The 15,556-nt window shown below is 44.4% G+C and overlaps 1 protein-coding gene across 9 annotated transcripts in view; it reads left to right on the forward strand.

Moving 5' to 3' along the window:
* Positions 1-15,556, forward strand: part of ZNF618 (zinc finger protein 618) — a 178,446-nt gene continuing 162,890 nt past the window's right edge. For 6 of the 9 annotated variants that reach the window (XM_034664356.1, XM_034664347.1, XM_034664345.1 and 3 more), the window contains exon 1: positions 7-59. In XM_034664356.1, the coding sequence (XP_034520247.1) occupies positions 27-59 (33 nt within the window). In that variant the 5' untranslated portion in view covers positions 7-26. Of the gene's footprint in view, positions 60-3,513; positions 5,629-15,556 lie in introns of those variants that run through there. The other 3 variants (XM_034664351.1, XM_034664343.1, XM_034664344.1) reach the window with 3 other exon arrangements.

Genomic DNA, 15,556 nt, shown 5'->3' on the forward strand with positions numbered 1-15,556 from the left:
GGGCCGCCTCCTCCCGCACGGACCCCATGAACCAGCCGGGCGGCGCGGCGGCTCCGCAGGTACGACGGGGGGCCGGGGGCATGCACCGCGCGGGGGACCCCGGGGGGCCGGGGCCCGGGGCGCTGCGCCACTTCATTGCAAGATTTGCAAAATGCAAAGTGCCTGGGCACGTTTGCGGGCTTTTTGTGGGCGCAAACCGGGGGGTCGGGGTCTGGGGAGCCCCCCCGGGCGCCGCGGGGCGTGAGGAGGCTGGGGGTGACGCGGGGGTCTCTTCGGGCCCCCACCCAGCGCCCTCTCCAGCCCCGGGCTCGGACCGGAGCCCAGAAAACAAAGCGGCGAGAGAACAGAGCAGCCATTTCAGTTTGGACAATTCACATTTTGCAAAAATGCAACCCCTTCCAGCTCTCCCCCCCTCCCTCCCAAATTTGCAATTTCCCCCTGACCCCCTCTGCGCTCGGGGTCCCTGATGAGCCCCCGGGAGGTCTTTCCCCTCTGGCCCCCCATCTTTGCAACAATCTTTTTTTTTTTTTTTAGGCCATATTTCCCTTTCTCAATTTTTTTTTCTAATTTTTCTTCAAACGGTAGTTTTTTCCCATTAAAACGACGCCACCTAGAGGATACTATTTTGTAAATAAAAAAAGAAATTAAAATTGAAAAGAAATATTTTTTATTTCTTATTTTTTCAAAAGTTTGCACTATAAGGCAGTGGTGGGGGAAAGGATTCTTTTTTTTTCTTTTTTGGTGTGAAAATTTTCACTTTGATCTTTCCGGGAGCATGGAGACAATTTTTATTTCTGAAGCCAAATCCAGATAATATGTAAATGAAAATTAAGCTGGAATTTGAATGAATTCAGTTTTTGAGGGGGAGAAAACAGAAAGCCTCCTAAAACCGAAGTCAATTGGCTTCCTAACTCATTTTAGTTTGACAAAAAAACTAATTGGAATGAGGAAAGGAGGGAAATTGTTGAGTTTAGAGAAAACTGGGAGAATTGGCTTTATGAAGCAATTAGAAATTGTACTTCATTGTAATTTGGAACTTGTTTAGCCCAGCGGGCAGAAAAGACTAATTTCACCATTTGGCAATATTTAAAGTTTTTCTGTTTTCAAGAGGGAAGGATTTAAGAGAGAAAATAGATCCTAAAATGTTGGCTTTGGACACACCCAAAAATTGTAGTTTTTTTTTTTCTTTTTTCTAATTTTGCATGTAACATTTTACTGCATTTAAATCCCAAGGTTCTAAAGAAAAACAGAAACTGGAAAAGTTAGAGTAAAATCTGTATTTTTTCCCTGCATTTGTTGGGTTTTGTGTTGTTTTTTTTTTTTTTTCTTTTTGTTTTTTGTTTTGATGGGATGATTAAGACTATTTTCTGATTTTGTTTCCTGAAAGGTTTAGGCATTTCTTTTTTTGTTGTTGTTTTATCCAGAAAATGTCAGGAACCTTTTTTGAGCTATATTCAGTGAAAAAAATGTAAATTCATTTCATTATACAAATTGAGTAGCCCACAGATTTGTAGGAGAGACCGCCATTAAAATAAGATATGCATAATTAACATTATTATGAAAAAACTAACAGTGGATTCAGAGAAGCTCATTTTTTATGATATGCAACTGAATCAGTTGATAAAGACAAGGGTTGAAGAATCCTTGGTAGGAGAGAATTTTTCCTTCTCTGTGCTTGCTTACTCTTCCAATTTGAAAAAATTATTATTTTTTAAAAATCCAGCTTGGTTTTAGGCCTCTTTGATTGTGGTGTGGGGTTGGTAGTTCATTTGCATTTCGTATTTTTCACAAATTTGACTACTTTCAAAGGGGAAAAGAAAATGCATTCGCTTTGATAATTTTGGGGGGGTCTGTGATATAAAAAAACACAAATTTTACTGACTTAAGAAGGAAAGATAAAAGAAGGGAGGACAGAGAGGAGATGAAAATTCTGATTCTGATCCATCTTCTCTAGTGGAACACTTAAGTTTGCTGAAAAAATGGGGTAAAACATCAATTCGGCTGATTCTAGCATCAAAATTTAATTTTTTTTAAAGGCAAAAAAATGAAAATAGGCACAAAAGCCAAACCCAAAGGTACTTGCCTTGGGAACATGAAAGCACAAATGCAAACAGTATTTGATGTAGTTTTTTTGGCCTTAAGATGAAATCAAATGAAGGTGAAAACAAAAAAATTTTTTTCTTAGAAGACAAATATTGACTGAATTGAAATTTAACAGAGGAAAATAAGGTACCCACCCAAAGTTGAAGGGTTATTTGTGATGAATTAGTATCTGGTTGAACTTGCTGGAGATTTTGAACCAAAAAAAAAAAAGTTTTAATTTTTCTGTTCAGTGGAGGGGGGGATACTGTTAGCATTGGCAGGGTGGGATCTTGGTGGGACCTTGTGTGGGGGTTGATGGTGGGTCTAGGGGGTTGACGGGGCTAAGACAGGAAACACTGTGTTCCTTTCGCTAGCTACCAGCTGGTCTTGGTAAAAATGGTGGCCCCAGTTCATGGATTCCCACCCCGTTTTGTGGGGATTCAAATTTCTGAGGGGATGCGAATTCTGTGAAATATGTTTGACAGTGGCAGAGGTTCGACATTTCCCATCATCACCATTGCATTTGGGAGATTTTATTTTTTTAGTAATGAAATCCTTCAGGGCTGACTGGCCACATTCTGACATATTTGGAATGAGGGTTTTTTTTTTTTTTTTAAGTAGCATAATTTAAAAAAAATTTTTTTTTCTGTTGAATTATTTAGGCCGATGCCTAGGATGGTCAAAGAATTTGTAATTTCCAAGGGCCCTGAAGGCCTCATGAGACAGTAGGCCTGAGTTTAGCAAGTGATGGAGGGGAGCTCTGCCCTGGGCTGGGGAGGGGTAGGTGGGCACCCCTACTGGGCATCGGAGAAAAAGTCAGGGTTGTAGATAGCAGGTTATTTTTGGTGCAAGGAATAAAAATATTGCAGCAAGTCCCTTTGTGTGTCCTGGGTCTCCTGACACACAACTCAGATTCCTTCAATTCCATTCTGCTGAAATTTCATTGTGTTGTCTGTGGTTTCAAGGGAACCCCTGGCGAGGAATTGAAAATCATTTCTGTTTTGTAGACTTGTTTTTTCCTTTTATAAAAAAAAAATTGGTTATTCTGATCATGTTTGTTGTAAAGGAAATGGAGGTGCATGATGGTACTGTTGGGGGCGGGGTCAGTTCTCTTTTGTTTCTATTGGCGTCTCCCAGGACTGAGTTCTGACCTAGGCCTTGGCCTCTCTCACCTCCTATTTTTGATGGAAGTGTGACCAGAAATGGATATATGAGCTCATTTTTATTAGCCTATGTCTGTTCACCAAACTCTCTTATAATATTGGGCAAAAAATCTGGCAAATTGGACTTGAGGGGTGGTAATTTGATGATGGGCTGAGTTATTTTGGTGAAAGATCATTTATACTGTTTCACAGTAGAGACTCTTATTACTTAATGTTTTGCTTTTCTGCCTAAGGAGGTTTTTTTTTTTTTTTTTTTTTTTCTAATAAGGTTTGAAATTTCAAGGGCCTGCTTTTTAGCTTGACTTTGGACCAAGCTAGGAAAAAGGATTTGCTTATACTTTCAGCCCTGCACAGAGGTGAACTTGAACAAGGGCTCTTGCTTTTGCAGAAGAAAAGCAACAAAGATGGCTGGTCAGTGTAAGGATGACCTCTCCCTGGTTCTAGAAAATAAACAGCCAATGGTTTGTTTCATTTGAGAAACAAGAGTTTAAAAACTCCTCCGTTGTCACATACAACCCCCCCCCCCCACCTTTGACTCGTTTCTTGGCATGCTGCTACCTCTGACCTCAGGATCCTTGTGTCTTCTCCTTGGTGGAGTGATGAGGACTTCCCCTGCGGTGTTTTACTGGATGACTTTTCGTGGTCGTGGTGAAAATTTAGAATTTTTCCATGCTCTTGTTATTTTTGGGGTCAGTTGTGTCTTCTCTCTGGTGATGTAAAGCGAAGTGGCTTTGTGGGTCCGTGGGAGCCCTAGTTCACCCAAGGTCTTGCTGTATGACCTTGGGCAAATCACTTTTTCCTTCTGAGCCTCAGTTTTTGAGAGCTTTGGATCTGAAGAAGGATAATAATAAATAGGTTTCATCTCTGATTCTGACTTCAAGGGATTGGCTGTAGCTGCCTAGAGCACCGTGTTGAGAAGGATTCTGAGGTCACATCCGGATGCCCCGGTTCTGGAGAGAGGGGTGCAGTGTGCATCACAGGGCGAGGGCTACACCTCTTATTCACCATACTCAGGGCTAGGTTGTGGATCGTGACCACTGAAAAATCAGTTTAGTGGCTCACAGTGTCAAAAAAGAAAAAAGAACGGAATAGAACACAGAAGGACACAAAATAGAGGCACAGTACAGTATGGAAGGTAAGTGTTGTCTCATGAAACTTTTGTTTTATTTCCATTCGCCGATCCGTGTGCACGATACATGTAATTCCTACCGTGAGCCACTGTTAAAGGAGTTGGCAATACTGGACTCATGACCCACCTTGATGTGCTGCAAATACCCCGAACTTTCCCACTTAGACTCTTCTTTTCTCACTTATTATCCCAGCGGACTTGGACGTGAACCCTGTGGAGTAGGTGTCCTGTGCCGCATGGTTTGTCTCCTGGCTGATCCGGCCTTCTGGGCCACCTGGGAAGAAGTCTCAGCTGCGTGGTGGTCAGGCACGCACCCCAGCTTGTTGGCCTTGGAGAAGCCTAGAAAGACAGGTGCTAGAGTGGAGGCAGCATCTCTGCCGCCTTCTCTTGCCGGAAAGGAGATTTTTAAAGAAGCCTGGAGTACCTGTCTTGGTGGGAGAGCGAGCAGCCACACTTACTTTTTCTCCCTCATTTTACTTCAAATTGCCATAGGAGTTTTTCTGGTCTTAAGCCTTTGTGTTTGCGCTGTATTTAAATTTTAACGGGACTCTGCGAGAGTGTGTATTTTGGTGTGTGCGCTTCCTAAAAACTCCCGAATTGCTTTTTGTCTCCTCATCTGTTATAAGTGTCAGACCGGCACTGTCCAGTGGAAATAGAATTTGAGTCACAAATGTGAGCCACACACACAATGTTAAGCTTTCTGGTGACACCTAAAGAAAGTAAACAGGTGGAATTGATTTTAATAATATAATTTATTTAACCCAGTATATCCACAACATGCCATCCTTTTCAGTATCTCATTCATATAAAGAATTGCTACCGTGATATTTTATATTCTTTGGGAGCTAGTAAGTGTTTTCTAACTAGCCACACTTCATGTGCTCAGTAGCCACATGTGGCTCGTGGCTTCCGTTTTGGACAGCACAGGGTGAGACCAGTGTTCCATCTAGTCGTTACGGGGTGGCCTCGGAAGGTTAGTGACACATCTCTCAAAGCTCTTGGTTTTGTTGGTGGGACTTCCTTCCTGAGCCCTCGATGCTCTGTGGTGGTTCAGCCTGTAGTGGTGAAGAGTTCCACCGTTGAACCTCTTCTGGCTGCAGTGGTCCACACCCCTTCTTTATTTGTCCCCGAGCATTCTTCTGCCAGGATCAGGCCGGCACGCTTTAGTTCAGCGTGACAAATGATGGCTGGAAACCCCGGGATGATGTGTCTCAGCATGTGTGCCCTTGAAGTCGAGAAGCGCAGATGCAGGAGGTGGGTTTTAAATAAAGTATGGCCTCAAGAAGGACGAAGATGTCGGAAGACAGCAGGTGGGAAGGACCAGGGTTGGGATCTGAGAGGAGGGAGGACATTGTGGGGAAGGATGGCCTGTCCGTGGGATCCGTGTCTGAACTGAACATGGGACCACCTGAGAATCCCCACCCCTGGATGGGCCTCAGGGCCTTGGGTCAGAAGCATAGACCTCCACCCAGTTGGTGAAATGGAAAGTGGGATTTGAGGTCAAGCAGACTAGCGTTTGGAATCCAGGCCCATGGCGTGGTTAGCTTTGCGTTGGGAAAGACACTTGTGGTTTGGAGTCACAGCTTTTGTGTCTGGAAAAAGGGGGCTAATAATCTCAACCTTGGTGGGTTGATTTATAATTAAATGAAGCAGCACATGGGGAAAGACCCAGCCAGTGCTTGGAAGGTGGGCCTTACAAGGCGGTCAACACGTGTTAGTTACCTTTTGACCCAGTGGCCGGCGGGTCTCTGTTGGGGGAGATTGAGTTGCAGTGACCACAATTTTGGTATTCTGGAAACCTGGGGGCTTATCTTTAATAAGATGGAGTTAGGTAACATCAGAAACCGTTCACTTTTTTGGTTGTTGCTCTCAAGCAGACCGGGATGAGACATGTCTTGGACCTTAACGCGTACGTGTCTTTCTTGTCAGAGTGTCCTTAATGCTTTCATTCCAGGGGTGCTCTAGCTCCTCTGAATATTTCGATTTGTTTCAAAGCCTGTGGCACAGTCTTTAAGAGAGATAAATCTTAATCCTGGGTGAACTATGTACCTTCTAGCAGAATTCTGCTCCCCCTGGGCCTCCTGTCTCTAGGTCCCTTCCCCTTATTCATCTCTGCTCTGAGGCACCAGCCCCCCCGCCCCCAAGACCACCTGCATGTCCTGTTCTGTGTAGCCCCCCCACCGCCCCAGGTCGAGTTCATCTGGGTCCACCCTGCAGTACTTCCCACATACTGTGGGCCCACCGATGAGAGTTGCTTGTTTGCATTTCTCTCTCCAGCCAGCTTGTGAGTTCCTTGAGGGCAGAAAGCATGGGTTATTCATTTTAGGGTCTGGCACAGAGCAGCAGCTCAATACATATTTGATGACTTAATTTGATTTTTGGAAATAGCTCACATCAGTCAGATTTGAGTCTAGTGAAGAGTAGGTGACCAGTTTGGGTTTGGCCGTTTGGTCAAAAGCACTGTTTTACCAGGGAGCCCGAAGCACATTTTTTTTAGAGCTGGAATAATCAATCAGAGGGGACTCCTTGGATGGGGATAACACTCCTTTGACTTGACACATCTTGGGGAGTTTTAAAAGAGTTTCCCACCCCCTTCTCTCCTCTTATATAAACTATTTCTTTAAAATGGATGAGGGGCCAGGCCGCGTCATCATCCAGATGGCTGATTGGCAGGTGTGGCAAATGGTCTCAGCATTTCCCCAGAGATGGAAATGGGGAAAACCTAGAGTACAAGGGGCTGGATAGTACCCTGTGTTTGCTCTGGGAGCTGGTTGTCTTGGTCATGGGCCCAGGAACGGGGTATCGGGGCTGTCTCTGGAACACCTTACATGTGTAGCAGCTGAATGTGTGTGATTCGATGTTCAATCAGACCCCATCTTTGGTCAGATTATGGTTTGCAGATGCCAGAGATTCAAGGAAAATCTATGGGAGAAAATTGAGAACATTCTGTTCATTTGCTTAATTTTTTTCCTGTAAGCTTTATAAAACACTGTCACTGTTAACACCTAGGGTCCAGCCCAGCAAGTGAGCACAGGATCCCAGTCTGAGAGAGACCATAGTTCCTTGATGGTCATGTTCCCACATATTCATATTTTTGAAATTGGGTTGTGTCTTACAATAGATGTTTCCTCTTATTTTCTTCTCCGCAAAACGCTGTTCTAAAACCCACGGTGTGCTCGACAGTCGAAGGCATCTTGGAATTGAGGCAGAGTGTCATATTCCTGGTGGGGTGGGCTGTGACACGAGGGGCTTCCAGTTCTGCTCTTGTTTACCTCACTTAGCTCTGGGCTTGGCTTCTCTACACGTGCAGTGAGGGCAGGATTTGGCCTCAGGAAGAAGCATCTGGAATTTTAAATTAGTACCCCTTGCCTTCCATGTCTTTGGGTGGGTTTCATAACTTTGCTATGTCCCTTCTCCAAAAGGTGTAAGAAGCCCGTGGGAGGGAGGTTTAGTGTCCCACCAACAGTGAAACACCAGCTTGACATTTCCAAGGGTAGAACGTACAGGTCGATCGAAGTTGAAGGGATTGGCTCCCGCTCTGCTCTGCTGCTTAATCATTTTGTGATCTTTGCCAAAGTTCTTCATTGCCCTGCACTTTGATTTCCTTAGTGTAAAGTGGGGATGACGGGGGTGGTGGGGATGGATGGGACCTCAGCACTGGGTTCTTGTAAAAAGTTGGGAGGGACAGTGAGAAGAAAGCTTTGCAAAGGGCAGAGAGGGCAAGTGCATTTCACTTGCAGCATGTTACTTGTACATCATCTAGTCCAGGGATGGTGAATAAGTAATACATACATACTGCTGCCCCCCATTTTCAAGCCTGTGGCAGACATTGCTAGTCGATCTTGGCAGTCTTTTCCATTGAGTCTGGCCAGTGACCTCAGAGTATGATGCAACCAGTTAGTTGAGTTTAGCATGGGACATGAAGCCAGTGTGTCGTTCCTGGTGTAGTTATACACACACACACACACACACACACACACACACACACACACACACGCACACACACACACACGTAGAGTTCCTTGCCCAAAACCTCAGTGACCAGGCAGAGGTAGAACTTCAAGCCTTAGATTTCCTAACTCCGCCACCAGTGCTTTTCCTATTATTTGCGATACGCTGTGTCAAAAGAAATTAAAGTTAATTTGGTCTTGAGAAATAGTGAGAGGATTCTGACTCCTCCCTTCCCTCCCTGTTATAATTAGATACCCTTGGGGTTGTCATCAAAGCAGGGCTGGGTGACCTGCTTCTTTGCCTGATCCTGGCGTGATCAGATTTCAAAGGGGGAGATGTTGGTGGCTGGGCCACGGGGTTGGGCAGTGTCCCTCCCTCACTCGTGGCGTAGATGACGTGGCAGAGGGGCAAGGCAAGCCCTCGGGTTCCTGGACCATAACCTGGGTTTGCAACATATTTGCTGTTAGCCCACTTTTAAGACCACAGATGAGTCGCTCAGCCCCTCAGAATCCTGATTTCTACATCTGGGAAATGGGACGGAAATCGTCCTCCACAAGAATCAAATGGGGGGGAGGTATTTGAAAATGCTTATTTATTCATTTATTTTATCTTTTTAAAAAGACTTTATTTGAGAGAGAGCGTGAGAGCTGGGTGAGGGGCAGAGGGAGAAGCAGACTCCCCGCTGAGCAGGGAGCCCGATGCGGGGCTTCATCCCAGGACCCTGGGACCGTGACCTGAGCCGAAGGCAGACGCTTAACCAACTAAGCCACCCAAGTGCCCCTATTTATTCATTCATTCATTTATTTATTTATTTTGAAAATGCTTTTTAGACCGGAAGCCCTACATAGGTGTTATTTTCTTACATATGGATTTTTCTAACTAGCAGTAGTCACTAATTTTAAGTGCCCTGTTGGGAGATTAGGTAAACTCAGAGTCACAGATGGGTGCCCACCAGGCGAGTTGGTCCCTTAGCTTGTTTCATATTATATGCCGGCCAAAGGTTTAAAAAGTTTGGGATTCGTAGGCCTTGAACAGGGTAAGTTCTTTCCGTTCCAGTCGGTTCCCACGTTTCAGTCACGTATGCGACCTGCCCAGCCCCGGAAGGCACTGGGCGCTGAGCCTCTGTTTGTTTATCCACTAAGTGGGAGAACAGTCCACTCGTATATCCCTGACGGACTTCCTGCAAGAATCATGTGAGTTAATAGATACAGAAGTGCTTCATAAACAGCGAAGAACTGGGGAAACATATTGGCGACGACTCCTTTCTTAAAAAGGAAAGGAGGGAGGCCGAGGTGAGGATAGTATTGAGTCCACAGAAAAATAATATAAATATTTTGGCTGACACAGCAGAAGGAGGCTTCATATATGAGCTAAAGAGAATAAATGGAGTCAGGTGATGCTTGGCGCCCCAGCCTGCTGGAGAAAACCCAGGAAAACCCGCTTTCTAGTGAAGTGAGCTGTGTCAGGGATGGAATCTTCGATTCCCTGGGGGCTGCCCTAGTCCTGGGGGAGTCGGGGGATCCGGGGGCAGGGGGAGGAAGCCCCCCATGGGTGGAAATGAGTCCTGCAAAGTGGAGGAGGCCCGGGAGTGTCCCTGGGCAAGCCCCTGGCTGGCGGTTTGCTGGGGACATTCAAAGTCAGAAGCTGTTTCGGGGAGCTCGCTGGATGTGTTATTGTCCACGACAGCATGCCCCAGGAGCTAGCCATTCTATCACTCAGGTTTGAGCCTCCGAGGAACAAATTCCCACCAGCCCCAACATTTTTGAAGTGAATTAAGGATGGGAATTTTTATCAGGTGAAATTTTGTGGAGAGTTTGCGTTTTGTTTTATTTTGAGCTCTGAGTTTTATAAGGTAAGTGGACATAGCCAGGGCATTTAGAATGCCCAGAGAATGGATACATTTTTGGATGCTGGAGATTTTTTTTTTTTTTAATTTCATCAACTGGGAAAAATAACTAAAAATTTAAGTGTGTTTATGTGGGCGTTTCTTGTAATATATACTGGAAAAGCAGAAAGTGAAACTGATCTGAAAGAAAACTGAAACTGGCCTGGAACGAGGCCCCAGGGAAGGCTAACTTCCCTGGGGGCTTCTGGCTGGAAGTGGAATTTGTTGTGAGGCTAGTCATGTTTTTGGATCTGGGGAGTCCAGAGCTAAAAAGGTTTGTAGAGATATCTATGCCTATGCCGTCCAGTGCGTATTGGTAACCACTGGCCGCCTGTGGCTTTCGAGCAGTTGAAATGTGTCTCCCTAGAAATGTAAAATCCACACCAGATTTTGAAGGCTTCGTAGGAAAAAAAGGTTGTAGAAGATTTCAGTAATAATTTTTAAAATACTGATTACAAGTTAAAATGATAGCATTTTATATATGGGTTAAACAAAATAATTATTAAAATTAATTTCACTTTTTTTTTTTTTAACAACTTGGCTGCTAGAAAATTACCTGTGTGGGTTGTATTACATTTCTACTGGACAATGCTGACCTAAAAATCCACTCCCCCACCCCCACCAGAGAGGGAGAGCGGCTTTCTCAGGGTCACACAGCAGCTTGCTTCATCAGGTCGCTGGTGAAGAATTCAAGATTCAGAGAAGCTTGAGAAGGTTGAGACTGAGGGATTGAGAAGGGATTGAGAAGAAGGCTGATGTAGTGGTATAGACATCAGCATAAGTAGTTGGTTAAATGGAGGGAATTTAGAAAGAGATTGGTAATTTAGGAAGAAAAAAATTAAACTGTTTTCCACTTTGCTTATCCATTCCCCTAAACATTAATTAAGCACTTTGGAAGAAAGTAAATCTAACAAGACAAGCAAAAACAAATCTAAAAGATTACCCCTGGCAATCTCCCCGCTTGCCAAAAAATTCCAGTCTATTTAGTCTCTGGGGTTTAACCAGGGTTTATGAATCGGAGTGTAGTTCAGGGCTGGTTTGGGCTTAAACCCGGGTCACATTAGGGGCTATGGATTTTGGGTCCTGAGGGGCCACAAGCCATTCTCTTGCTAAGTCATGTCTGCTCCATGTGCAGGTCTGGGAAGTAAAGCTTCTGAAGACCCAAAGGGCACACTGCTGTAGACAGCATGGCAGGGTGGGGCTCCCCTGATCTCCAACCTGGTCTGGGTGGGCTCAACTAGCCCCAGTGGGGTGGGGGGCCCAACGTAGAGGGTGGGTAGGGAGGGTGGTGAACGACAAAGCTAGATTTGAACACAGGTCTCAAACTTTTAGCCTACTTTCTCTTGCTATTAGTGTTTTGAAAGGAGTTTGAGCCCTGTGTTGGAAATTCAACCTTACAAACTTGTTCTGCTCAGGATTTGTTTCTGTCGAAAGGCTGAAGTTGAGCATCCTTATTTATCTCACTTGATTTTTGCAAAATAGAGTTTTTCTGCCTTGAAGTACAGTAATCATTGCACATTTGCCAAGTGCTTCTTATATGCCAGGCGCTGGACTTACCATTTAACTTCTATTATCTCAGTTAATACAATCAGCCTGGAGAGCAGGGTGGGTTGTTTATTTATTTATTTAGAATATGCAGGAGTTGAGATCAGAGGCGAAAGCTGGTAAGGGTGGTTGGCTTTCAAATTCAGATGCCTGCCAGGGACTAAGCGCACAATAGCCCTTTGAGCTGCAGAATCTTAACCATTCTTGCTTACAGTTGAGGAAGGTGGACTTACTTGTCCAAGTTGTGGCACTGGTGATAGTCTAGGACTTGAGCCCAGCTCCCTCCGATTCCCTCCCCTTCACTGTGGGGCCGAACTGGACCCCAGTGTCTCGGGAACTTGCCCTCCCCATTTGGTGGGGCCTGGATCTGGACCTCCCAGGCCCTCCATTCCCCAGCTCCCTGCGCTCCTCAGCGGGCCAGTGGCTTGTGTGTTTCATGTGCACAGAGCCTTTAATACTGCGTTTGAAAACAGTTGCAGAAGGTTTGCTGTAATTAATTACATTTGACATACTTGGAACCGGGGCCTCCTGGATTCAGAATGCAAATTTATGCCCAGACAGATGTAAGGTATGCTTGGAGCCAAGAGCTCTGGCACGTCCTGGCCAGGGCCTGCGGTGATGCTGGCTGCCCTGATGGGACTCCCGTCGCTGGCAGTAAGCAGTGGAGGCAGGACTCACACTTGGGGATACCTAAATAACTCTGGGCTTCAGGGTGGGAACCACAGTCTGTAGTCTGAGCCCTGCTTCTAACTCAGCCAGAGTCTGGGGTAATTTCTTTCTCTCTTTGAGCCTCAGTTTCCCCTCTTATGTAGTCAGGGCTTGGACTAGTTGCTCAGCAAGCATGTTCTGTTAGTTTGTTCAGGGGCAGGGGGGCAGTTAATCCAAGTCAGAGCTTAGAGGGCTGGCTTTTGGAAGTACAAATAACGGAAGTGAGAAAGGCTTGGAATAGGAAGGTAAGCAGGAGGCTGTTGGAACAGACAAGAGAAGTGTACCAGACCTGAAATTGAGCACAAGATGTTGCTGATTTCCAGGGCCCCCAATAGAGAAGTGAGCATTCAGCCTCGAACTGCTCTTACCATCTTTATCAGATACTTAGTGCTGTGTAACAAGTCAGCTCAAAACTTAGTGGCTTAATACAACGCTACTTATTGTCTCTGATGGTTTCTGTGGGTCAGGAATTTGGGAGTAGCTCACTTCGTTGGTCTGGTTTAGGGTCTCTCTCTGATTGTGGTCATGCGGTGGTGAGGGTCATCTTAAAGTCTTCCTCACTCTCCTGTCTGGTGCCAGGGTTTAAAAGACTTGAACACTTGGAGTTCCTTGGGCATCCATCCATCTCATGGGGTCTTTCTAGCATGGAAGCTTCATACGTGGCCTGACTTCTGTATGGTAACTTGAGTCTTCCAAAGCACATGTCCCAGCGGAGACAGAGCCAAGCAGACCCAGTGTCTCCTTTTATGATTTAGTGTCAGAAGTTACGTCGTGTAACTTCGACCTCAATCTGCAGGTTGAGGCAGTTACAGAGATATGCCTCATTTCAAGAAGAGAGACATAAGCCCCACCTCTCTATGGAGCTCTTTCAACATCACATTGAACATGTAGGAGGGGATGTGTATTGGTGTGGTCATCTTTGGAAAAGACAAGCTGCCATACCGTCTGTCTACCCATCAGTCCATCTGTCTAGCTATTCACCTCTCCATCCTTCTCTGTCCACCCACCCGTTCATCCGTATAATCTTTCTGTCCTTCAGATGTGTGTTCTTATGACTCTCTGTTCATCCTTCCATCTACCCCATTCAAGTCACCTGACACATTTTGATTACCTGATATGGGCCAGGTACAACTAGGGTGCTTTCAGTGATGAGCTTAAAGGGGAGAATGAAACTAATAATTATTGAGAACTTACTCAGTATTAATTTCTTTGTCCCCCAGATAACTCCATGACATAGAATTTTCATCGTGTCTGTTTTACAGGTGGGGAAAGCAGGGCACAGCAAAGCTAAATAACTTGCCCAGGGTCATTCAGGTAATTAGTGTCAGAGGCAGAATTCAAACTCAGGACTTAGCAGTTTCCACTGTCCCAGACTGTCTCCATTCTGGTTTCTAAGTGTGAGATTGGTGTCCAAGAACTGATTCTCGTCTTTGTTTTTCTTTCAAGTGAAAACAGGTTCTTTCCCCCGCCCCGATTATAAAAATGATATATTCATTACAAGAACATTAAAGCACTACAGAAAAAATATGATTGTTCTTTAAAAAAATCACCCCAAATCCTACCACCCAGAGACAACCACTGTTCACATTTGATGAACATTATTTAAGTCATCTCTCCGCATATTTAAATATATATGATTACAGTTTTATTCAAATGGGATTAAATTCTACATGCTGTTCAGCGTCTGCTTTCTTTTTTCTTTTTAAACTCCTGGATATCTTTCTGCATCAGTAAAGAGAGATCTTCATTATTATTTTATTGATTACTTTGTATTTCTACTGTATATCTGTCCCCAAACTCGGTGCCCTATTGGATTTTGGTTATTTCTAATCTTTTGACACACTGGGTTTCTGACTTGTGTGGTGATCTCTTTATCATCATGCTCTAAAAGGCCGATTGCTGAATCATAGCATAGTCGCATCCCGCAGCTGATAGCACTTTACCTTTCTGCTAAGAGATTGGGAACATTCAGTCTACATTGTGGCCCTCACCTTCTGTTGCCACTGTTTTTAATGGTTGATGTCCTGATGGGCAAACTAATGAGGTTGAACATTGCTTGGTACACTTTAATTAGCCACTTGCATTTCTTCTTTTGTGAATTGCCTGTTCAAGTGTTTTGCCTGTTTTTCTCCAGGGGTATTTATTTATCTTTTCCTTTATTTTTTTAAAAAGCTCTTTGGATTTTAGAGATATTGACTCTCTGCTATTCAGATTCCAAGTATTCTTTTCTAGACTTTTTTTTTTTTTTAAGATTTTATTTATTTATTTGATGGAGAGAGAAAGACAGCTAGCTAGAGAGGGAACACAAGCAGGGGGAGTGGGAGAAGAAGAAGCAGTCTCCTAGCAGAGGAGTGTGATGTGGGGCTTGAACTCAGAACAATGGGATCACACCCCGAGCTGAAGGCAGATGCCCAATGACTGAGCCACCCAGACGCCCCCACTAGACTTTTTTTTTTAAGTGTTGTTTTGAAGTGGTTGAATAAAATGTTTACTTTAAAAAAATCAATTAATTAATATGACACAGAGAGAGAGCATACGCACCCATCTGCCCTCACAAGCTAGGGGAGCAGCAAGTAGAGGGAAAGGGAGAAACAGGCTCCCCGCTGAGCAGAGAGCCTGATGTGGGGCTCAGTCCCAGGACCCTGAGATCATGACCTGAGCTGAAGGCAGACACTCAACTGACTGAGCCACCCAGGCACCCCTAAAATGTTTACTTTTAAAATGCTTCCATTTTTGTGTTTTGGATTCTGACTATCTATCTATCTATCTATCTTATTTTTTTTGGTGTTGCAGTTAAAAAGACGCCCACATTAAGAATTTATAGCGAAAAGGCAGCCTACAGAATGGAAGAAAATATTTGCAAATCTTATATCTGATAAAGGGTTAGTTTCCAGAATATATAAAGAATCCCCTACAATTCAACAACAAAAAACCAAATAACCTGATTTTTAAAAAATGGGCAGAGGACTTGAACATTTTCCCAGAGAAGATATATACAGATGGCCAACAAGCATATGGGTATAAATATGAGTATATTTATACTCAACATCACTGATCATTTGAGAAATGCAATTTAAAACCACAATGAGATAT

The sequence above is a fragment of the Ailuropoda melanoleuca genome, chromosome 7 (genome assembly GCF_002007445.2).
Source record: "Ailuropoda melanoleuca isolate Jingjing chromosome 7, ASM200744v2, whole genome shotgun sequence".
NCBI classification, from domain to species: Eukaryota; Metazoa; Chordata; class Mammalia; order Carnivora; family Ursidae; genus Ailuropoda; species Ailuropoda melanoleuca.